The sequence below is a fragment of the Salvelinus alpinus genome, chromosome 6 (genome assembly GCF_045679555.1).
Source record: "Salvelinus alpinus chromosome 6, SLU_Salpinus.1, whole genome shotgun sequence".
In the NCBI taxonomy this organism is placed as follows: domain Eukaryota; kingdom Metazoa; phylum Chordata; class Actinopteri; order Salmoniformes; family Salmonidae; genus Salvelinus; species Salvelinus alpinus.
Window position 1 is genome coordinate 22,924,910 of NC_092091.1, and position 24,943 is coordinate 22,949,852.

General features: G+C 43.4%; 3 protein-coding genes across 3 annotated transcripts in view; 2 read left to right on the forward strand and 1 right to left on the reverse strand.

Moving 5' to 3' along the window:
* LOC139578377 (protein FAM78B) overlaps positions 1–22,003 on the reverse strand; it is a 37,617-nt gene extending 15,614 nt beyond the window's left edge. Inside the window, exon 1 of the mRNA XM_071405871.1 lies at positions 21,858–22,003. The gene's annotated coding sequence lies outside the window, so the exon portion shown is untranslated. The remainder of the gene's footprint in view (positions 1–21,857) is intronic.
* LOC139577825 (forkhead box protein E4-like) lies at positions 15,535–17,311 on the forward strand. The gene has a single exon (XM_071404994.1). It carries the CDS (start codon positions 15,671–15,673, stop codon positions 16,919–16,921), a length of 1,251 nt encoding a protein of 416 aa, XP_071261095.1. The 5' UTR covers positions 15,535–15,670; the 3' UTR covers positions 16,922–17,311.
* Positions 22,004–22,446: 443 nt separating the features above from the next.
* LOC139578375 (forkhead box protein D2-like) lies at positions 22,447–24,338 on the forward strand. The gene has a single exon (XM_071405869.1). It carries the CDS (start codon positions 22,447–22,449, stop codon positions 23,551–23,553), a length of 1,107 nt encoding a protein of 368 aa, XP_071261970.1. The 3' UTR covers positions 23,554–24,338.
* Positions 24,339–24,943: the final 605 nt, after the last annotated feature.

Consider the following 24,943-nt stretch of genomic DNA (forward strand, 5'->3'; position numbering starts at 1 on the left):
TATAGCCTGCCTGCACCTAGCCTGCCTGCACATATTTTTTTATCTATTTAAAGGTCCATAGCAAATAGCAACCACATGTTTTCATTTTTATTTGATATACTGTACATTACATTACCAAAAGTATGTGGACACCTGCTCGTCGAACATCTTATTCCAAAATCATGGGCATTAATATGGAGTTGGTCCCCCCTTTGCTGCTATAACAGCCTCCACTCTTCTGGGATGGCTTTCCACTAGATGTTTGAACATTGCTGTGGGGACCTTTGGAATACATTCCAAAGGTGTTCGATGAGGTTGAGGTCAGGGCTCTGTGCAGGCCAGTCAAGTTCTTCCTCACCGATCTTGACAAACCTTTTCTGGAAGAACCTCGCTTTGTGCATGGGGGCATTGTCATGCTGAAACAGAAAAGGGCCTTCCCCAAACTGTTGTCACAAATTTGGAAGCACAGAATCGTCTAGAATGTAATTGTATGTTGTAGCGTTAAGATTTCCCTTCACTGGAACTGAGGGGCCTAGCCCGAACTATGAAAAACAGCCCACAGACCATTATTCCTCCTCCACCAAAGTTTACAGTTGGCACTATGCAGGTAGCATTCTCCTGGCATCTGCCAAACCCAGATTGGTCCGTCAGACTGCCAGATGGTGAAGCGTGATTCATCACTCCAGAGAATGCGTTTCCACTGCTCCAGAGTCCAATGGTGGCGAGCTTTACACCCCTCCAGTCGACGCTTGGCATTGTGCATGGTGATCTTAGACTTTTGTGTGGCTGCTCGGCCATGGAAACCCATTTCATGAAGCTCCCAACAAAAGTCATTGTGCTGATCGTTGCTTCTAGAGGCAGTTTGGAACTCGGTAGTGAGTGTTGTAACCGAGGACAGATTATTATTTTTTCTACCCCCTTCAGCACTCGCAGTCCCGTTCTGTGAGCTTGTGTGGCCTACCACTTGGTTGAGCCGTTGTTGCTCCTAGACGTTTCCACTTTACAACAGCAGCGCTTACAGTTGACCGGGGCAGCTCTAGCAGGGCAGACATTTGACGAACTGACTTGTTTAAAAGGTGTCATCCTATGACGGTGACACGTTGAAAGTCACTGAGCTCTTCAGTAAGTCCATTCTACTGCCAATGTTTGTCTATGGAGATTGCATGGCGGTGTGCTCGATTTTATACATCTGTCAGCAACGGGTGTGGCTGAAATTGCCGAATCCACTCATTTGAAGGGGTGTCCACATACTTATGTATATATAGTGAGTCTTACTGTGCACTGTTAACTCTATTACTACAGAATCTCAGTTATAGTTGCAACTCTGTAATCTAAGCAGCGAAGAATTACTTCATATAATAAACCACCTTGGATCAAAGTAAACGTGTTTAATTGACGTGGCCAGTGGAGTGCTCCTCTGCACTGCCTACAACAGTCCAATAGAGGGTAGTATGGGTGTGTCTGTAACTATCCATTGTCTCCATGTACAGATAGCCTTTCTGCTGACATCTTTCTAGTGAGTCCTAGTTTTGACATCCTGACCTGACCTCTGTCATATAATGCTTACCTTTTGTTTTATTCCCCATCTCAATGTTTGATGGTCCTCCTGACCAAAAATACATTGACATTACAATTAACCCTAGAACTCATTCATCTATTTTGTAATCCACATTTATGTTTGAATAAAGTGATAGTACGGAAGTGAGCTTTATGAGTGCAGTCTACAATCCCATAATTCCTGGGGTTTCTCAGAGTTTTAGGATTGAATGCTTCGCTACTTTGCACCTCAGGAAGTGAAGTCTCCCTATTCCAGATATGACCGAATGGATGTCTCAGACTGGGATGACATGCACCCGCGAAACAAAACTTCTGACACTGCACTAATGAGGGGTGTGTGTTGGTGGCTAGCTAGGTGTCTACCAGGTGAATGGCCATTTGTGTGCCTAAAGTCTTGTGGAACATAATGGGTGCTGATCCCACCTCTTTGAGCTGGGCTTGGGCTCTTAAAGGACAATGGAATGACAGGGCGAGGGGTGTGGGGGAGGGAGATCTTTACTGGCAGTTAAGGAGATGTTAAAATGACCATAATCCTGTGCAGGGGACAAATTTAATTTATACCAACATTTTAAATATTTAACATAAAATTGTTTGAAATCTATTTTTAATATAGTTTTTTTTATAACTCTGGTACTATTTTCACAAGTATGTGGTAAAATTTCACAACTCAGTACAAAACTAGAAACCTATCATCAAAAAGGCTGTTTTTTCAAAACTTTAAATACATTTTCAATTGACAAAGTACAACACACAAAGTCCCACAGTAACTATTTCACCAACCAGTGTTTCATCTAGAAATATCTTTCATATAACATTATTGCCTTTCACAATGCAATGCTCACAATACTTTATATGATTCTCTTCTCATTTGTTTAAATACATTTGACCATCACTTAATCCAACTGTGCTTAACGGTTAATCACTTAACCGCTTGGTAAACCTATAGATTTTAAACAGGTTGTCTACTATATATGAATTTTGAGAACTACAGAAATAAAATGTGTGTTTGTAAAGTATAAACATCTAAATGACATGTATGATACATGATAACGATACATAATGACTACTGGTTATTGCTAATTGATTTCACATAGTGGTAAGCACAGTTGGTCTCTATATGAAAGGGGGTGTGTGAACACTTGCAATTTCTTTCAACATGGAGCAGATAGACAGCAAGGGAGAGGAAGAAATTAAAGAGCCAGTGGACAAGGGACCCGTCAAAGAGGTCAAAGAGGTGGGCATGGGCCCCGTCAAAGAGGTCAAAGAGGTGGGCATGGGCCCCGTCAAAGAGGTGGGCATGGGCCCCGTCAAAGAGGTGGGCATGGGCCCCGTCAAAGAGGTGGGCATGGGCCCCGTCAAAGAGGTGGGCATGGGCCCCGTCAAAGAGGTCAAAGAGGTGGGCATGGGCCCCGTCAAAGAGGTCAAAGAGGTGGGCATGGGGCCCGTCAAAGAGGTCAAAGAGGTGGGCATGGGGCCCGTCAAAGAAGTCAAAGAGGTGGGCATGGGCCCTGTCAAAGAGGTGGGCATGGGCCCCGTCAAAGAGGTGGGCATGGGGCCCGTCAAAGAGGTCAAAGAGGTGGGCATGGGCCCCGTCAAAGAGGTCAAAGAGGTGGGCATGGGCCCCGTCAAAGAGGTGGGCATGGGCCCCGTCAAAGAGGTGGGCATGGGCCCTGTCAAAGAGGTGGGCATGGGCCCCGTCAAAGAGGTGGGCATGGGGCCCGTCAAAGAGGTCAAAGAGGTGGGCATGGGCCCCGTCAAAGAGGTCAAAGAGGTGGGCATGGGGCCCGTCAAAGAGGTCAAAGAGGTGGGCATGGGCCCCGTCAAAGAGGTCAAAGAGGTGGGCATGGGCCCCGTCAAAGAAGTCAAAAGAGGTGGGCATGGGCCCCGTCAAAGAGGTGGGCATGGGCCCCGTCAAAGAGGTCAAAGAGGTGGGCATGGGCCCCGTCAAAGAGGTCAAAGAGGTGGGCATGGGCCCCGTCAAAGAGGTCAAAGAGGTGGGCATGGTCCCCGTCAAAGAGGTCAAAGAGGTGGGCATGGGCCCCGTCAAAGAAGTGGACATCAGAGAGAGGGAGGCAGATGGCAGGGAACTGTTGTGTCTGTCCGGGCCATCGTTGTTGACCATGTGGTAAACAGAGGCTGCCAGATTAGTTCACCTCAATCTGAAAAGATCAACTCTCAATTCGATCATGAGAACATTTCGCCAAGAAAACCGGTAAGTCTGCATGATATGCACTATGCTTTAGCATTACGCTTACAGTAAATGACATATTGTAATGTATGTAAATTCACAAATCATGTTACAGTATTCTTACAGTATGATCTATTGACAGTATATTCTGTTCTACCCTCAGAATTGACAGAAGACCCCAAGGTGGTGGCTGTGGCCGTGTGCTGACCAACTAGCAGGATTGGGCAGTGGTGGAAATGGTAATGGCCAGGAATGACATGAGCCTCGCCAAAATAAAGCAGTCCATTGAGGAAAACAATAACAACTTTACCAATGGGTAATCCATCAGCCTACCAACAATCAACCACCTTTTAATGGGTAATCCATCAGCCTACCAACAATCAACCACCTTTTAATGGGTAATCCATCAGCCTACCAACAATCAACCACCTTTTAATGGGTAATCCATCAGCCTACCAACAATCAACCACCTTTTAATGGGTAATCCATCAGCCTACCAACAATCAACCACCTTTTAAAGAGGCACTAGGTATCTATGACACACATTTACGTGGTGCCTGTTGAGAGAAACAACGACCGGGTGAAACAACAGAGGGCAGAGTATGTTCAGGTACAGCACTATATACTGTATTACTGTTACTATTTGATGCACATGCTACTTCACAATATCATATTGGAACTATAGTGTAAAAATAACTAACCCAAATATATGTTTAGAGGGTGATGGTGCTTGATGCTGCTGTGAACCGTCACAACTATGTCTTTGTTCATGAAGCGGGCTACAACCTGGCCAAAACGCGGCACCGTGGGCGGAACCTCATCGGCCAACGGGCGACCTTCCAAGTGCCTGGATAACATGTGGGAAACATCTCTGAAGATGGTGTGGTAGGATATCGGCCGTTACTTGGATCCTAAAACTCTGCACACCCATTGTGTTTCTCAGATAAATTGAGCAGGCCTGTCAAGGTGATGGGGTCACCTATGTCATTGTGTAGGACAATATCAGATTCCACCTTGCAGAGGTGGTTCAGGCATGGTTTGGGGCCCATCCCCGATTCATGAACCTATACCTGCCCCCATGCTGTCCTTTCCTCAACCCTATTTGTTTTTCAGCATGGTGGAAGGTTTAGATCGCCATCCCCATGAGCGTGCCACCCTCTTGGCCATGGATGAGGCATGGACGACATCAATGTAGACCCATGTCAAGCTTGGATTCTCCATGCCAAAAGGTTTCTCCCGCGGTGCATGAACAATGAGGACATTCACTGTGATGTGATGAGAATGTATGGCCAGATGCTCAAGACAGGCTTGATGCAAATGAATGCGTGCCAAACGTTATGTTTTATATTCATTCATTTCATTTGTTTCAAGTAATTGTTTACATTTCATTACAGACAGTACACGTAGGTTACAATTACATCTGAAAAATACAATGTTTTTTTTGCATGAATGATTATAAAGGATGATTGCATTGATCACACTTTTGATTACACATTGGATAGATATTATGGAAATTATAGATTTTTGGTAAATTTTGTTGGGTAATGTAAGTGTACTGCATAATGTGAAAACTGTGTAATCTACTTTCAGCACTTCTAAGGGTGATTTGAAGCCCGTATTTTGCATTGTTTGCTATTGGATTAACTGGTAGTTAAAACAACTGAATTGAAAAGATATCATTATGTTGTGGTGATTAAACCACTGTTCTCCTTACATTTCACAACAAACTTAGATTTTGATTTTGGTGTACAGAGTGTAATCACCTAGCCTGCCTGTGTACTAGGGAGGTGGGGTGTACAGAGTGTAATCACCTAGCCTGCCTGTGTACTAGGGAGGTGAGGTGTACAGAGTGTAATCACCTAGCCTGCCTGTGTACTAGGGAGGTGAGGTGTACAGAGTGTAATCACCTAGCCTGTCTGTGTACTAGGGAGGTGGGGTGTACAGAGTGTAATCACCTAGCCTGCCTGTGTACTAGGGAGGTGAGGTGTACAGAGTGTAATCACCTAGCCTGCCTGTGTACTAGGGAGGTGAGGTGTACAGAGTGTAATCACCTAGCCTGTCTGTGTACTAGGGAGGTGGGGTGTACAGAGTGTAATCACCTAGCCTGTCTGTGTACTAGGGAGGTGGGGTGTACAGAGTGTAATCACCTAGCCTGCCTGTGTACTAGGGAGGTGAGGTGTACAGAGTGTAATCACCTAGCCTGCCTGTGTACTAGGGAGGTGAGGTGTACAGAGTGTAATCACCTAGTCTGCCTGTGTACTAGGGAGGTGGGGGGTACAGAGTGTAATCACCTAGCCTGCCTGTATACTAGGGAGGTGAGGTGTACAGAGTGTAATCACCTAGCCTGTCTGTGTACTAGGGAGGTGAGGTGTACAGAGTGTAATCACCTAGCCTGTCTGTGTACTAGGGAGGTGAGGTGTACAGAGTGTAATCACCTAGCCTGTCTGTGTACTAGGGAGGTGAGGTGTACAGAGTGTAATCACCTAGCCTGTCTGTGTACTAGGGAGGTGAGGTGTACAGAGTGTAATCACCTAGCCTGTCTGTGTACTAGGGAGGTGAGGTGTACAGAGTGTAATCACCTAGCCTGTCTGTGTACTAGGGAGGTGAGGTGTACAGAGTGTAATCACCTAGTCTGCCTGTGTACTAGGGAGGTGGGGGGTACAGAGTGTAATCACCTAGCCTGCCTGTGTACTAGGGAGGTGAGGTGTACAGAGTGTAATCACCTAGTCTGCCTGTGTACTAGGGAGGTGGGGGGTACAGAGTGTAATCACCTAGCCTGCCTGTATACTAGGGAGGTGAGGTGTACAGAGTGTAATCACCTAGCCTGTCTGTGTACTAGGGAGGTGAGGTGTACAGAGTGTAATCACCTAGCCTGTCTGTGTACTAGGGAGGTGAGGTGTACAGAGTGTAATCACCTAGCCTGTCTGTGTACTAGGGAGGTGAGGTGTACAGAGTGTAATCACCTAGCCTGTCTGTGTACTAGGGAGGTGAGGTGTACAGAGTGTAATCACCTAGCCTGTCTGTGTACTAGGGAGGTGAGGTGTACAGAGTGTAATCACCTAGCCTGTCTGTGTACTAGGGAGGTGAGGTGTACAGAGTGTAATCACCTAGCCTGCCTGTGAAACTTGTTTGCTGCTGACCTTTCTGCTTTAATGAAGTTTCATGGAGATAAAGGTTGAACTCTGGGACTGGAGCCCTCAGTGTGTGTATGTGTGTGTGTGTATGTGTGCGTGTGTGTCTGTCTGTGTGTTTGCGAGCACACACGTGCTTGTGCGCTCCTCTGGGTGTCTGCCGGTGGACTGTCTGTCTGTCCGTCTGTTTGTCATCACCAGGTAATGCCAGGGCCAGAAGGTGCTTTGAGGTGAACAGCTAGTGCTGCTGCTGATGTCTAGGGTGATAACAGTAGGCTAGATTAGCACTCATTCAATCAATTAGGCCTTGGATTTAATAAATATATTTGCATATGGAATATACATTTACATTTAACATTTAAGTCATTTAGCAGACGCTCTTATCCAGAGCGACTTACAAATTGGTGCATTCACCTTATGATATCCAGTGGAACAACCACTTTACAATAGTGCATCTAACTCTTTTAAGGGGGGGGGGGTTAGAAGGATTACTTTATCCTATCCTAGGTATTCCTTAAAGAGGTGGGGTTTCAGGTGTCTCCGGAAGGTGGTGATTGACTCCGCTGACCTGGCGTCGTGAGGGAGTTTGTTCCACCATTGGGGTGCCAGAGCAGCGAACAGTTTTGACTGGGCTGAGCGGGAACTGTACTTCCTCAGAGGTAGGGAGGCGAGCAGGCCAGAGGTGGATGAACGTAGTGCCCTTGTTTGGGTGTAGGGCCTGATCAGAGCCTGAAGGTACGGAGGTGCCGTTCCCCTCACAGCTCCGTAGGCAAGCACCATGGTCTTGTAGCGGATGCGAGCTTCAACTGGAAGCCAGTGGAGAGAGCGGAGGAGCGGGGTGACGTGAGAGAACTTGGGAAAGTTGAACACCAGACGGGCTGCGGCGTTCTGGATGAGTTGTAGGGGTTTAATGGCACAGGCAGGGAGCCCAGCCAACAGCGAGTTGCAGTAATCCAGACGGGAGATGACAAGTGCCTGGATTAGGACCTGCGCCGCTTCCTGCGTGAGGCAGGGTCGTACTCTGCGAATGTTGTAGAGCATGAACCTACAGGAACGGGTCACCGCCTTGATGTTAGTTGAGAACGACAGGGTGTTGTCCAGGATCACGCCAAGGTTCTTAGCACTCTGGGAGGAGGACACAATGGAGTTGTCAACCGTGATGGCGAGATCATGGAACGGGCAGTCCTTCCCCGGGAGGAAGAGCAGCTCCGTCTTGCCGAGGTTCAGCTTGAGGTGGTGATCCGTCATCCACACTGATATGTCTGCCAGACATGCAGAGATGCGATTCACCACCTGGTTATCAGAGGGGGGAAAGGAGAAGATTAATTGTGTGTCGTCTGCATAGCTATATGTAATATACTGTAGCAATGACAGGAGACAACTTTGTGTCTACCTTTTGTATGATGCACTGTCATATACAGATGTAGGGTCTTAGTTTGATCACCCTGTTGCAGGACAACTTTCCTGCAATGCTGGAAAGGTAAAATGTGTAAAGTGTTTGAGGTTTAAAAAAGCTTCTGAAGTTCGTAATTTCCACTTTGAAACTTCAGACTTGATTTTCCATTACGAAAAACCTGTCAACTGCTACAAAATTGTCCAGTAGTTATAATCCACATAATAATTAATATTTCCTGCTGCTGGAGGATTATTTTCCTGTTATAGTAAACTGGTTCAAATTAAGCTCCTACATCTGTACTGTAGTATTAACCATGCAATATAATGATTTAATTTGTGTTGAGATGCTTTGGATATTCAGTAAAAACAAATAAATAGTCATAAATTGTATGCATGAAATATTGGATGTTATGATAGAGCAACTCTTAGTTGTTACCCCCTTTTCAGTGGAGAACAGAGTGGAATTCAGTCTAGTGCATTGAAGAGAGAGGGAGCGAGTGAGAAGTACCTGTTGACAGCTAGCACTATGAAAAGAGATGGTGAGGAGACTTTGAAAGGATCTCCTTGTCCCCTCTCACAGAGCGTGATTCTCTCTCACCCCTCTGTCCTCTGAAACTCTGACGTCTAATGCCGTGTCTGCCTGCGTCACCTCACTGATACCTAATTTAGTCCTGCAGAACAATATTACTTGATAAACTGGGGGGGGGAAATAACTCCCATCTTCAGAACCTTGTGTTCTGACATTTGAAAGGTAGATTAGGCTACTTTCATAGATCTTCAGTCGACACCCCCTCCCCATCTCTACACATTAACACGCACACACCCACAAAGACTACCCAGCCACCCGATCCAAACCTCATCCCCTCCACTCCTGCCAAAAGCCGCTACTCATCCTCCTCCAGTCTGGGCCACATAGCCCCCCAGGAATGCTCCACACAGACTTATTTAGCTCCATCACAGCTTGTAGAAACATTCGGGGAGTTTTCATCTCACAGAAAAGGACAACATCTTATTTTAAGATCTAAACAACCTGTTCTTCTTCTTCCCCTAGAAACTCTCTGATGCAGTATGATCCTCTTGTTTGTCTTTCTCCTTGGTGGCCCTATGGATAGCAGGTAGTCCTACGAGACCCACCCTGTCAGACAGGAGCTCAGAGCATTAAGTTATTAGGCCCTCTTTGTTGGTGTGTGCCAAGTTAAAGCTAGAGTCCTTACTGTAAAAATAACAAAGCAGTTACCCCACCTCTGTTTCGGTAAAAAGCTGGGGGATGGGAGAAATGTAACCACTCTGAAATTCATATACAGAGCTATGGATGCAAGGACTGACCATCCATTATATCAAAAGTATAGTTTTAACCATGTTTTGAGGCTTTACATTTACATTGTTCACAAACATTGGAGTAAAACAAGCTTATAATTTGGGGTTCTGATGGGTTACGACAGTTGAACTAAGCTCATGAGGCATTTAGAAGTTATATTCTTCAAGAATCAATGGGTAAATATAATTAATTTATAAGTCCAACAATGGAAGTAGCAACTTTAAACAGTGAGTATTAAGGGAATGTCTACAACATCTTAAACACCATTCTCTGAGCTCTGCAGGACATTCAGTCCCCCAAAAACTCTAAATCTAGATCAAATCAGTATTTTTTGGCTATTCCATGACCTTCACATGAAAGGCTGTTGAAATGCATGGGAGGCTTTCTATTTAAACACTTTTACAAACGTTATTTTGCACATGCATTATTCACATGAATAATAACTTTGAGTGATAACATAAGCTAGGCCTACATTAGGCCTATAGCTAGCAGTTAGAGCGTTGGGACGATAGTTTGAATCCCCGAACAAACAAGGTGACAAATCTGTCGATGTGCCCTTGAGCCTAATTGTTCCAGGGTCACCGTTGATAATGGCAGACCCTGGCCGTGACCCCGCTCTCCGAGGGTGTCTTAGGGAGAGTTGGGATATACTTTTTTTTTTCTCCAACTCACACATTTGTATTAATACACACTTGTACATATGTGAAATAGGACAAATATAAGCACCCATCAAATGATGATTATTATTAGTTATTGGGTAGACTACATTAGGAAAACCTAATATGTTGACAAAATCAGTCTATTTTCATACAGACCTAAGTAAATGTACTTCTTGATTACATTGATGATCTTCATGACTGAACGTTTGAGTTCATCCTGTCACAGATAACAGGAATCATAAGAATAACAATGTCACATGACCAATTTTCCAAACGCTTATTGGGTGTGCAATAACTAAGCGACGCATGTCACAGGTGAAAAATACAGGAAGTATTGTGGCGCCAAATAATCAGCGAAACATTTTGTCCATGCAGGGGGGTCAGTTGGGCTCACTTAGGGTGACAATGTTTCATAATGATTTTCTTCAAGGTCTATGACCCTAGAGTTGGAAAATGTGTGATAACAGTGGAGCAATGACAGCTTTCTCTGTGTTATCACTCTTTCTTTCATCCTTCCATCACATTCATTTTTCCCATAGGGATTTTACCCCATGACAATGCTCATGTTACAAAATGAATAACTAGCCTACTGATTTTGTTGCACTCGCTAAGTCTAGGGGTCTTAGGCCTAGTTAACCTGATTTAACATATGAATCTGTACCCAAGAGACAGCAAACTTTCCGAGTTCAGCGCCAGCTCCGTCTTGACCTCTTGGTTTGCCAGTCCAAGCAGATTATTTATATATTAATGGTGACAAAATAAATACGTACAAAAAACGAAACTAAGGCATGCCCAACTAAAGAGGCTTAACTAACACAAGGAAACAAGCAAAGGCTGGCTGAGAAGCTTCTGGCCTCCTATCTCTCCCGGACTGATAATCATCCTGATTGCTCACACCTGAGTAATTATCAAGGCTTCCTGGCAGAGCACATGATCTAAACCGGTTGCTGCTGCCCCCTGGGGATGGAGTGTAGAAGTGGTAGTGTCTAATCATGCTCCTAACACCTGACCTACCTAACCTATTCCATAACACTCACATATACCCTTTAATTGCAAAGTAGGCAAAGTAAGCAGGTAGCAATAGCCTACTTTGCAAATATGCACTTCGGCTATTGCCACCTGCTTATTTCAAAGATGGTATGTGGGAGCATGTTGCCTGTGAGTGGTAGGCCTATCACTAGCTCTCCAATCCTGCCAGGAGGTTGATTTGACTGGGAAAGAACTGTTCACTCGACAAGGTGTGTATTTAGCTTTGATATAGTCCACAAAAACACAGTCATTATTTTATTTTATGCCAATTGAAACCGTATTTCCTTTCAGACCAAATGAAAGGAGAGGATGAAGGGTTATAAGGTAAATTGGTAAGTAAAGAAGAGCTGGGGCCACGGTTGGTAAGTCAATGAGGCCTACATACGCTCCACTCAGAATTGGAAACAATGACAACACTGAAACACATCATCTGTTGTTGCTTGTATTGCTTGCTAACTAGCTGGGCTTTATAGGTAGGAAAGGAAGAGTGAGAATGACCCAAAAGCATTATAAAGTAAAACATGGCCAACAGGGCTTGGCCAGTTCTTCAGTATTCCTGTCGTCTCAACATCTTCCACCTCGTCACCTGATTGTTGAACTGCTCTGCGTATCTGAAAACAGGACATCACCTCCTTTTTGGTGTCAGTAGTTCATTCCTGAGGCATGAGCGCAGCGCTGCAGGGTGTGTTGCTCATACCTGTTAGAGAGGGTTTCCTGACCTGACAGAGACCTAGGGGACAAAGTCTGAATAAACCAGTGACAGCTGCTGTGGCCATTATAAAAAGAGTTAACAGTGGAATTATATTTCAGTACATTATAGGTTTCATAGAGGTTTCATTATCTTTGTTAGCATTTGTTTGATTTCTATATGACCTATGACCCCAAATAACCCAGTTCTTTCGCCGTTGGACTTGGCGCTGAGGCAGTAACAGTGAAGTTGAGTAACAGAACAAGTCCTTTGTCTCACTTTCTGACTCCGTGTGCACTCTGTACATTCAGATATTTTGGTGTCTGATCTCCACAATGTATGTGTGTTAGAGTGAGAGGAGGTTGTGTGTGTGTGTGTGTGTGTGTGTGTGTGTGTGTGTGTGTGTGTGTGTGTGTGTGTGTGTGTGTGTGTGTGTGTGTGTGTGTGTGTGTGTGTGTGTGTGTGTGAGAACCATATGCGGTGCTATAGCAGGGCAGTGAGGCGTGCAGTGCAGGAGCGAGCAGGGCCTAGCCGGCCCAATAGAGCCCCAGTACTCTGATAATCCCTGTGTTTTCAGGAGCCCTGGCCCGTACTTGATGAGCTTGGGCAAGAAAAGGGTAGAATTCTCTCTAGCGCGTTTCTCTCTCTTTCTCTCTGTCCCACTTTCATTCCCCCTATTTTTCTCATGCTTCCCCCCTCCACCCCTGGAGCCGCTTCGCCAATGAATGGGTTCTAAGTGTTTACTCAGCAACTCTCTCTTTCCCTCTTTCCCTTTTTCTCTCTTTCTCTCTTTCCCTCTTTCCCGCTTTCCCTCTTTCCCCTTTTCTCTCTTTCCCTCATTCTCTTTCTCTCTTTCCTTCTTTCCCCTTTCTCTCTTTCTCTCTTTCACTCCTTCCCTCCTGACCTCTTTCTCTCTTTCCCTTTCTTGTTTTCCTCTTTTTCTCCCAAAGAGAGAAAGAGAGACCGATGTGGTGATGCTAAACATGTACCCACAGAGAGAGAAACAGAGGAGAGATTATTATTCTCTTTCTAGCTGTGAAAATTCTAAATGTCTGTGGAGTCTGTGAGTTGATGTAGTAAGAACTTCAAAGTGGTATTCAGACATGCTTGGAGAATCTGACACCTTGAGTTCTTCTTAGCTGTACATTAATTATAAACAGCATCTCAAAGGTTTCTTAACAGAACTATCAATATTCATGTTAATGTGTCATATTGTAAATTAGTGACCAATTGAATAATTACATTTAGATAAACACTTGCATGTTGCATATACCATACATTTGTTGCTCCCTCACAGTGCTTGGAGTGCACTGGTGCAATGTGTTGGTGAAGGGGCAGACTGTGTGTGTGGTCTTGACTTGTTCTTCTATCCTCGTGGGGACCAGAAATCCCCAAATGTCCCTACAAGGATATTAAAACAAGGACATTTATCCCTTGTGGGGACATTTCTCACATCCCCATGAGGACAAGGGCTATTTTAAGCTTGTATTTTTTATTTTACCATTATTTTACCAGGTAAGTTGACTGAGAACACATTCTAATTTACAGCAATGACCTGGGGAATAGTTACAGGGGAGAGGAGGGAGGATGAATGAGCCACTTGGATGCTGGGTATGATTAGGTGGCCATGACGGTATGAGGGCCAGACTGGGAATTTAGCCAGGCCACCGTGGTTAACACCCCTACTCTTATTATAAGTGCCATGGGATCTTTACTGATCACAGAGAATCAGGACACTCATTTAATGTCCCATCCGAAAGACGACATCTTACACAGTTTAGGGGTTAGGTTTAGGATTACGGTTAGGGGTTAGGTTTAGGTTTAGGATTACGGTTAGGGGTTAGGGGTTAAGGTTAGGGGTTAGGGAAAATAAGATTATTTTTTTGTGTGTGTGTGTGTGTGTGTGTGCGTGCGTGCGTGCGTGCGTGCGTGCGTGCGTGCGTGCGTGCGTGCGTGTGCGTGCATATTTGTCTGTGTGTGTGTCCGTGTGTGTGAGCACAGGGAGGTGGGAGGGTACAGGGATTACAGTGAGGCCGTAGGCCCCAGGGCAGAGGGACTGTTTCCTGGCCATAGCCTCTGTTTGTCCTGCCTGACCTGGCAGCTCTGGGGGCAGATCCTGCTTGGATACACCCCTGCTCCCACGCCTGTCTGAAGCTGTTAGCCACTGGCTGAGAGTGGCTAGCTGGGCTTAGTGCGTCTGAGCTGTAGGAGGGGTGGGTGCTGGGGGGGGACTTTGTGTTGGGAATGCTTAGTGGGGAGTGGAGAAGTGTAGAAGGGAGGGCGTTTATGGTTTATGACTTTGGTTTGATTCATTACACCATTTCTTTCATATCAGCCTGTGAGGGAGCCGGTAAATGAGCCCTGTTGGTTTAACCTTTGCTTTGAACACAGTGTCTCGCTGCCCCTCGTTCACACACACTCTGACTGTCCCCCCTCTCTCTTAGCCTCTCTCTCTCACACACACACACACGCATGCACAAACACCTACTAACACTGTCACACTCAGATAAACAAACCTTCAGAATATTATTTTCACTGGCAAAATGTATGTCCTCCATTTGATGCAATTCAAATCGTTTTTTTAATAAAGCCATTGAAGCTATTTAAGATTATTTTTATGTTGAAAAACGTATATCGAAATAGTTGTCTTGGTACATTATCTTCTGTGTCTTGTATTGGGTTATTAATGTAACACCCCCAATTTGACAAAATAATCAATTAGGAGTGCTATCATGTGATAGTGTTTTAATAGCTTGTCTGTATGGCGACTTTGTGCAATATGCTGTTCCTTATTACAATGTCCCAAAACATAACCCCTCCCCTCAGCCTTGAGGAAAGTTTCATTATCAATTTCCAAACATCCTAATGAAATGGAGGGATATTTTTCTTTTCTTCCCCAAAAGCTTTCACAGCTTAATTGCTTGTTTTTAATGGATTGTTATTATTTTTCAATTGGTGGATTGAGCGTTGGGTTTGGAATCCCATAGAGCAGCTCTGTCCATGTTGTTTCTGGCCTAGATATACACTGCAGTCCAGAGCAAACCCACAGAGACTCAGACACATGGAGAGAACAGAGAGGGAGGGAGAGCTCCCTGGTCCTTCACTTATCACTCACATAATACCTTGTGATTGGACCACTTAAACTGACTGTGTGTGCTTGTGTCAATTTAACACAATCACAACGTTTTACATTCACACTGTATTAAAATATTTTAGTAGCATCTAACATGTTTGATCGGTTATTTGAATGTAATGTTGCCTATATGCATTCCAACTTCAGAATATGTCATTAAAAAATGTGTTTTAGCTGTTTTAATGTAACTGACATAGGTCACAAGAAAAAAAAACGAATTACGTTATTCATCCTAGAGTTACAGTGCAACTTCCTTACCACATATAATTTAGAAAAGTAGATATACCGGTATCTGAAAATCCTGATCTGTCAGGGGGCAGTACCCCCCCTTTTCTATCGCCAGTGTCGTCACTCGACCCCTGGTTTATAAAACTGTCCACGCCACGCACCTGGCAAGAGAGAATGCTCACTGACGGCGAGGTGGACAGGGACTCAAATTAACATAGGGAGGGACCCAAAACGCACGCACCGTCTCTGTACAAAACAATAGCAGACATCCCTCTCACTTTATGGTGCCTGCATTTTTTCAGGGGCAATTTGAATATTACTTTTTTTTTTTTTACATTTCAAGCATACATTAAACATCTTTTTTTATGAATCTTGCAAATTTCTCTTACTTTTCGGGCATGTGTAACATGACTGCTGAGTCCCAGCAGTCGCCAGCCGAGGCGGCCAGCCCGCTGGTCATGTCGCCTAACGTGAGTCTGGACTCCCCGTTACCGCCACCACCACGGATGCTGCAGGCCCGGACGAAGGACGGGGTTCTGATCAAGTCTGAGCCCCGGGGACCTAGTCCGAACACGAACCGAGAGGAGGGAGCTGCTCTGGGTCAAACCGAGGAGCTCAACCCCACGGGGAGTCGACGGAGGAAGAGGCCCGTTCAGAGAGGGAAACCACCCTACAGTTACATCGCTCTCATAGCCATGGCCATCGCCAACTCCCCCGAGAGAAAACTCACACTTGGTGGTATTTATAAATTCATTATGGAACGTTTTCCCTTTTATCGAGAGAACTCAAAGAAGTGGCAAAACTCCATCCGCCACAACCTCACCCTCAACGACTGCTTTGTCAAGATTCCCCGGGAACCTGGAAGGCCTGGTAAGGGAAACTATTGGACTTTGGACCCCGCCGCTGAAGACATGTTCGACAACGGGAGTTTTCTGCGGAGGAGGAAAAGATTCAAGCGCACTGACGTAAGCACGTATCCTGGTTACTTGCAGAGCTCTAGCGCGTTCACCTCGACCTCCATGGGCAGACCGGCATACCCCAACACCCTGTACCCAGGAATAGGATCGGGTTACGGATCACAGCTGGCAGGTTCCCCCCACCCGGGGATGCTGCATCATTATCAGACCTCTGCCGGGGTCAGTCAAGGGCAGCCAAGAATGTTCAGCATCGACAACATCATCAGCCAGCAGTCGGTGATGCAGGGAGGAGAGCTCAACCCACTGGGGTTAGGCGATGGAGACCTGGGCACCATGTCAGCTAGCTGCTCCCTCACTGGCACTGACCCCTCCAATTGCTTCCAGACGCAGACTGTTAATTCCTCAGGGAATTCACTGGGCAGAGGCGGTGGGGGACTGTCATCAAACCTGGCACCCAGTTATCCATACTCTTCCTCAGCATCCCCTCCCCACCTGCCTTCCATGACGCAGTCCAGTTTCTCTCCAGGTACTTCTCAGGTGTACTGCACCGGGAACCGGATGTCTCTACCGGCCGTGCGCTCCGGGTCTTGCGCCGAACACACTGAGCAACTATTGGGTCTCTCCAGCCCAATGAACTCTTACAACAACTCCTACATGAGGCAAGCCAACTTTGCGTCAGGACTAGATCGGTATATGTGAGAAACTGATTTTTATAGAGAAAAACAACAATAGAGCCTCAAAATACATTCCATTTGAAATAGGTGTGACACCTCTTCTTTGTTTGAAATGCCAAAATACATTCCATTATAGTTGTGTTCATTTCCCAGTGCTTTTGGTTCGTTTACCTTATGTGTTTTATGTAATTAATATTAATGTGTTCTTAAGATGTTGTGTAGCCTATCTGCGTGTACTTTTTTGTCCGAGAACAATTCCAAAGAACAAAGAAGATTTCTTAAACAATATCATTAGCCACATATACTGTTCTATTTTGTGAAAAGTAAATAGTTTATTTGCTTGTGAATTATGTTGAATAGGCCTACATTGTTATTTACCGTTTTTGGTTCGTGTAATAAATACATGTTTTGATAAGCATGGTCTTGTTCCTTGCATCTGTTGAACTGAATATGCCTATGATCTGCACGTACCCCTCTGATTTAAATTATGCCTACTTTAAATTAATATTTGATTGCTCATTATAATACTTTAAATCCAATTCCCATAAACCGTATTTGTTTTTCCTGTGTACCCAATAGCCTATACACTTAAATTACCCAAACAAAATATTTTCTATTAATATTTCAGATATAGGCCTGCAAGGGAATTTCCACATTCATTCTGAAATATAGGCTACATACTTACTTTATAACTTCGTTAATGGTGTTGATATAATTCGTTTCCCGCGTGTAAATAAAAATGTCCAAATCAGGAATCGTGGGCCAAATGTATCGTGTTGAATTAGTTCTACCCAACTGTCTCATAATTTAACCTTTTGTTTTATTACAAACTTCTAGGGAATATAGGCAGTATTGTATTTGCATGACTTGTAAGATAATTTGTATGGGTTGTTATAGTAGGACAGAAACGTCATGCTTTACAGTTATTTGAAGTAATGTCACAGCATAAATGTTTGTAGCTCTATCATCATTTATCCATGTTTACGAACACGTTTCAGATTTGACCAAGAAGATCGTAGGCCAAACGGACCTCTTGATCTAGACATATTAACGCCTAAATAATATAGTGTTGCTGTTATTGTCAGCTTGTGTAGATTTTTTTTGTATAATGTAGCCAAATCTATTGACCACATATAGCCTGCTGGCACTGCCACAATTGTCCCCCTCCCCCAACTGCATTGTTGAGGGAGCTGGCACACAAGCATTTCGCTGCACCTTTATACCTGCTGTAAACTGTGTACATGACGAATACAATTTGATTTAATTAGATGTTTTACAATATGATGTATTTTACATGCTCTTTGGCCAAAAATGAGCACGAGATATATTTGCTCACGTGTAGGCCAATGGTAGATAGCCTAGCTAATATGCATATTTGAGTTCTAGGGCCTATCTATGCACAACTTGGCAAGGACATAACATACATAAATGTATTTGTAATTGAATCCATGCACCTTTGCTATTCTAACTGTCGAACTGTGCCTCTGACGAGTCTGTACATTATTAGTCTGTAGCCTAATAGATTATAATTTACCCGTAGTTGGAGAGACACCTGGCGGTCTCTATCAAAAGTTTGTCTGGAGTGATTTGTGGATTGGAATTGGTGCCGGATTCTACAGTTTGTCCACTAGGTGTCATGCAATACAAATAAGTCACAAACTGAAAAACAGAGTAGCCTAAAAAATGAAAATAACGTATGGTAATGTGATGTTGTTGAGTTTGTTATGTTTCCGGCCCAAAGTCCAATATGGATGGAAGTAAAATATGTTCTCATCCCTTGAGGAAAATGTAATATTTTGAGGCAATAACAAAAAACGTTTAGGCTACCATGTCCACCACTATAAAGGCTGCACAAACCACTATTTTGAAGTTGGCAGTCCATGGTGGTCCCAATGCAATCCAGACAAACATTTTTGGTTTATATCCTGCAAATGCTATAGGCTATTACAGACTAGTTTGTTTCTTCGTGTGATTTTGAAATAGACCAAGGCATATTACATGCCTCCTAAGTCATTCGTTCTTGTCAGTGTTTTTGTTTTTGGGTCTGGTGGAAATGCAGACCCATGAGATTGCCAAATCTAAGTCTTGGTTTGGAAGATGATCAATTGTAATTGTGCATCTATAATCAATGGCAGGGTTGGGTAGGTTACTTTCTAAATGTAAGCCATTACAGTTACTAGTTACCTGTCCAAAATTGTAATCAGTAACGTAATTTTGTATTACCAAAAGTCATTAATGTAATCTGATTACTTTTAGAAGTTTTAGAAGAAGACCAAAAGGATCCATCAAACGCATTTGGTGTGTCATCATAGTGGTCTCTGACTTGTGGTCAGACTTGCTCATCTGGAACAAACTTAAACTTGTGCCTTTTTTCAATGCTGAATTGAATGTCATTGAGAAAACAGAAAGGTGTCATTATGTTTTTTTCCCCCTCAAACATCCTTTCTATTTTTTTTAAGTAATCCAAGAGGTAATCATCTAGTTTTTAAAAAAGTAGGCAATCTGTTATCTGATTACAGTATTTTTGCTGTTAACGTTACTGATTACAGTTACAGTTTTTTGTAACCAGATTACATGTAATCAGTTACTCCCAAACCCTGAATAATAGGCAAAGGCTACATAATGTTTTTTTTTGCCAAATCAATTCAAGTCTAAGATGGCGAGATAGCTTATTGAGAGAACAATTATGAATTGAGATTTGACCTTTCGCCCATGCAGTTGTCTGGTTCCTCAACTCAGCGATGTGAACAATGCAACCTCTACCAGCTGACGGTCCGGCTCGACCTGCCCTGGCTGGGAAGGATTGGGATTGGGAAAGGGGTCTGTGACGGATTTGCTGACTGAGTGAGTGTGTTTAGATAAAGTACAATTGAGAGGACCTCATGGTCGACTCCGGACACTTTCACTTCCGCACGGTTAGGCTAGGCTATACCTTCAACCGCTCTCCACCTCCGTAACAACTGAACTTGAGAGTCATGCATCAGATGTAACATGTATCCAATTGAGTTGGCATGAATTGACGATATTTTTTAGTCGACTTTAGGTAAATTAAATGTAGTTTATCATTGCTGTGCGATAACTTGCTTTTGCAGGTGGGGATCGCCTAAAATGTATTTCCCCTTTTTTTTCATGATATTTGGGCCTGTACAGGGAAAATCCTGAAAGGTTCGTTGAAATATCGATTTGAATATTACATAAACAAAAGAAAGCCTTTTTAACCGACACAAACGTTGCCAATAAAGTTGCTGTGGTGTTTTGGGCAGGAGAAGCCTGTGTTAACATGAAGGGTCCTGTTAGCTGATGGTCCTGTACAGAGACGGATGAGGTGCTGATGTGTATTACAATAACGCCATGTTTCTGCAACATAATGAACTGGAATGCGAGCGCTGCTCCCCTGCTGTCATGAAACACACAGACCCATCATCTGTTCTGTCCATAGCATACATAGCGTACTCTGACGAAGACGAATTAAAGCAGGTTGCAGGCGCATATGTGTTTGTCTATATGTGAATGATGTAGAAAATGTAGATGGATAATGTTTTGACTTTTGACAAGTTAAACATAAAACCCGTGAGAAGTGATCGGGGAATTAATGGAACACATGTTCATGGAATTCCATAGCTCGTGCTGCCTTTCTCCTCTGAAAATAAATAATGAAAGGGCATATTATTATTAAACCCTGTTATTGTTTGTCGTATAATTAGGCCTATCATTATTATTACACAGTAGTAGGCTAATTATATCATTTTATCATTCACGAAGGATTCTTTCCATGGAAAAAATTATCCCATAGTCTCAATTCTGAAAACATTGCTTTCAATTGTAAAACTTGCACTGTGGAGTTATATATTATTTACCTGTCAGTTTCGGCTGTGAATTACTATATCAGCTCCATGTTTCAAATGAATAATCAGAATATATATGTATGTATGTATGTGAAACTTTGTAAATCTCCCTTTCGATAACAGTTTCATGTTGGCTTCTATTCTCCTTAACTCTGAGAGGACAGAAGTAAGAATTCATACGTTTGTTTAAACCCAATGGACTCAATAATAATAGTAATAATAATATGATTAATAATAATAGGCTAATACAAATAATACATTATAATAATAACACATTTGTACAGTTTAATAACACAATTATACTGTTTATAACATATGTCGTGATTTGACTGAATTAGGGTTTCAATATTGTAAAATGTACAGTTAATAATACCGTTTTTCAATTGTATTACAATGACTGTGTATTATCAATGACTGTGTATTATCAATGACTGTGTATTATCAATGGTTAATAGCATATGTGGTAATCAAAGTCAAAATGGTAGGCCAATAATATGGGATAATATTAGACCCAAACGCATAACGTCATAGAAAACAAAATAACCACTTATTATTAACTGCAACGATAATAAGCAATTATTGGAGCACTTTTAAATCGATTTAAAGCCATCGTGGATATTTGTATTGCATCTAAAGCAATATTTTTGTTTTGTTTAAAAGGGTATGAGAGCGTGCATAATTGCAAATTGGACAACGAAATATTTTGGATATTTTACAACACATTTTGAAATTGAGTAGGCCATAATTTGAATCATGTTGTAAATCAGATTCAATTGACAACTGAATTAATCCACTGACTAACAAACAAATACACGAAGATGTTTTAGCCTTGAAATCCTTCTTCATAAATATGCAAATTGTCTGGTATTGGACCTGGGCTGTGTTATGTAGTCTATTTATTATCCAATCAACTAACTCCGATTCTTAAGAATTGAACCCTATGAGGTGTCAATACCCCTGATACTATGGACACGTCCATCCTGTTTGTCTTTTGATATAGCTACAATGCATTCCAACAACATAAAACCAATACTTTTGATGATATTCCATATTTAGAAGATGTGTGTGAATTGGAGTATCGTTAACCCAAGAGAAGGTGTAAAGTAGTGCACTCACCATCTCCTCCCCGTGTCCGTCTTCCCTTCCCTTTTCCCTTTCCTTCAATTCCTGGTAACAGTGACACCGTGACCACGTGATTTGGACGGCTGAATAAATAGCTTTTGAGAGCTATGAATGGGAATAGTATGAAGTTCACGCAGGATACTTGCTCCGTGCCTGTGCGTAAAGATATTCATACAGATATGCAACAGTAAACTAACGACCTAAAACACAAATGAGTGCAAGGAAGAAACATTATTATTGTATAAATGCTTGTAGTGGTCTTCAAGTAAATAGCTTGACTGAATTTTCCATTCCAGTTTTGTTTTCCTGCGCTTGAATTCAGAAGAGTTTCATCCTCGGTGAAAGACACCACAGCCTCCATACCAACTGGTTGGAGTGGCGTTACACCTGGATCCATGCGTAGTCTTGCTCTCTTCTAGATTCCACTAATGTTTCTATGCAGCTTGGAGAAGTAAACAGGAGTTCGCTTTGGTCATCTGAAGAGCGGTTGAGTGCTTTACGCACGGACTGAGTACACCCAGCTTGGGAGCTGAAAAGACTCGGCACGGAACGAGAGGAAGGAAGAGAACCAGTCTCTCCAAGGATGACTCTAGGTACGGATATGTCCGACAACTCTGCTTTGTCTGAAGATGTGGACATAGATGTGGTTGGGGGAGACATCTCGGCTGGCAAGGATGGGAAATACCTTCATCACGATTTCCTGGACAATGACTCGGACGATAATTTGTCTCAGAACGCGGGGGAGAGGGGTTCCTCCCCCAGCCTCAGCAGCTCCGAGTGTCCGGCTGACCAGGTTGGAGTTGGTATAGATTCAGGGGCCATGATAGGTGATAAGCCTGGTAAGAACGCTCTAGTCAAGCCCCCGTACTCCTACATAGCCCTGATAACCATGTCTATCCTCCAGAGTCCCAAGAAACGTCTCACTCTCAGCGAGATCTGTGAGTTTATTAGCAACAGGTTCCCGTATTATCGGGAGAAATTCCCCGCTTGGCAAAACTCCATTCGTCATAATCTTTCTCTCAATGACTGCTTTGTCAAAATCCCACGTGAGCCTGGCAACCCCGGAAAAGGCAACTACTGGACCCTCGACCCGGAGTCCGCAGACATGTTCGACAACGGGAGTTTTTTACGCAGGAGGAAGCGCTTCAAGAGGCACCAAGCCAACGAAATCCTCAGGGACGCCGGGGGGTTCCTGCCCGGGTTTGGATACGGCCCTTATGGGTACAACTACGGACTTCAGCTGCAGAACTTCCATGCACATAACCCCTATCACCCGCACCTCCCAGCAGGCGCTTTCCCTTTCCAGAATACATCTTGTGGATTCCCCTCGCCAGCCTCAATATTCCCCACGCCACATCCCCTGCCCTCTCTATTAGGGGCTGATTTACGAAAGCCATTCTACCCTCAACTAAGCCCGACCTTGCCCGGCCTGGCGCCTCTCAAGACGGACACTAACACTCCGACTCGGCCCTCTTTCTCTATAGACAATATAATCGGTGCAGCTAACTCCGTGGCCTCCCCGTACAGCGCACAGTCGGGCAGCCACAGTCAGGCTCAGATCCTGGCCATGTTGAACCCTGCACTCGCCTCAGCTTCTAACCACTTGAACCTCTCGCAGGAAGCAATGCTTCAGCCTGGCTTACAGACATTCTCCAGCAAAACTACAAATCTAAACATGTGTCATTTCTAAACTGGCAGCAAAAGCAAAACGTGCAGAAATCCTATTAATCCATTATGGTTCTATTCGTCTTATGTGAAGGTAGGATAAACATTATTTGAGAAATAAGAGTGTTGCTCTTCCCGTTGTTTCTTAGATCTGATCGGAGAGAGGAAAGTGAAAAGGTGGCTATATTTATGGATTGTAAATATGTATAGGATACACTAAATGGAAGATTCATGATGAAGTCAGAAAACAAATTCTAAGACAATGTTGAGTGTATTCGTTGGCCTACATTGGCCTAGGCCCTCACCTATCGCGAGCAAAGATCCAGCTATTTTAACGCAAGTTAAATTTCATGTAATCTCACTGTGGGGAAGATGTAATTGTTTCTTAACTATAATTGAGATTTTTATTATGGTTTATATTGTTTTATATATATTGTGTGCGTTGTGAAATAAAGCACTGTTAATAGGCTACCGAGACGCAAACTCAGGTTTTAATTGTTAGAAAGCACATTGAGACAAGGGGGGTTATTTAAACAAATCTAACCTTTCCCACTACCCCTCGTTCTCTTAACACCGGTGTTGTGGTGAATTTGTATGGATAGTGTTTCATGTTGTCAGTGGACAGATATGTGGTTTTGGTGTAAAGCGCATTACCTCTCATCCTGTTAAACTGTTGTGCTTTCGTTCCTGTCTATTTCATTGAAATCAATCAGTGAAACGTATGTTATGTGTACAGACAGACACTTAATGTTCATAGGTCATTTTTTGTTGTAATGAAAATAATAATAAATGTTTGTGAATTTCAAAATACTTTCGTTAACTTTTTTATTGGAACGTTTTATTGGCCATATGCCTGCATACATAGGTCTACTCAAACATTTGAATACCCATTAAAACTTCAAAGCCTAAAATCCCACAAGGAAATAGAAAATATGCTTACGTTTTTATTTATCTAGCTCCGAGGTCAAACTTCAATCTGTATGTGTAGGCCCAGTTTGAACGCTATACGCAGGTCTTTGATAGTCCTACTACGAGCCGCTTTCTGAAACGATTATGAGCGTTCATAGTCATTTACGCAATAGTGCCATAGGTTTAAATCTCAGTTAAATCTTGCGTGCAACGATAGGAGTATTTATTACTTCTCTATTATCAATTTTACATTTTCAAAAAGTAGCCCATTTATTAGCCCATATACCACTACAGCCAACAAGCGTTAAAATCCAGATTTGTGATGTCTGAACTCCCACATTTTGCTGTGAGATATATTCTGGAAGAGTGGGCATGTATTCATTCCTCTTATGTGGCTCTCAGGGCGTTTATAATGGACTCTTTTTTGGCAAGTAACAACGGGCTAAATGAATGGGAACATCGGGGGTTTTGGAGGCCTGTAATTGAATGTGAACGTTCTACATGGA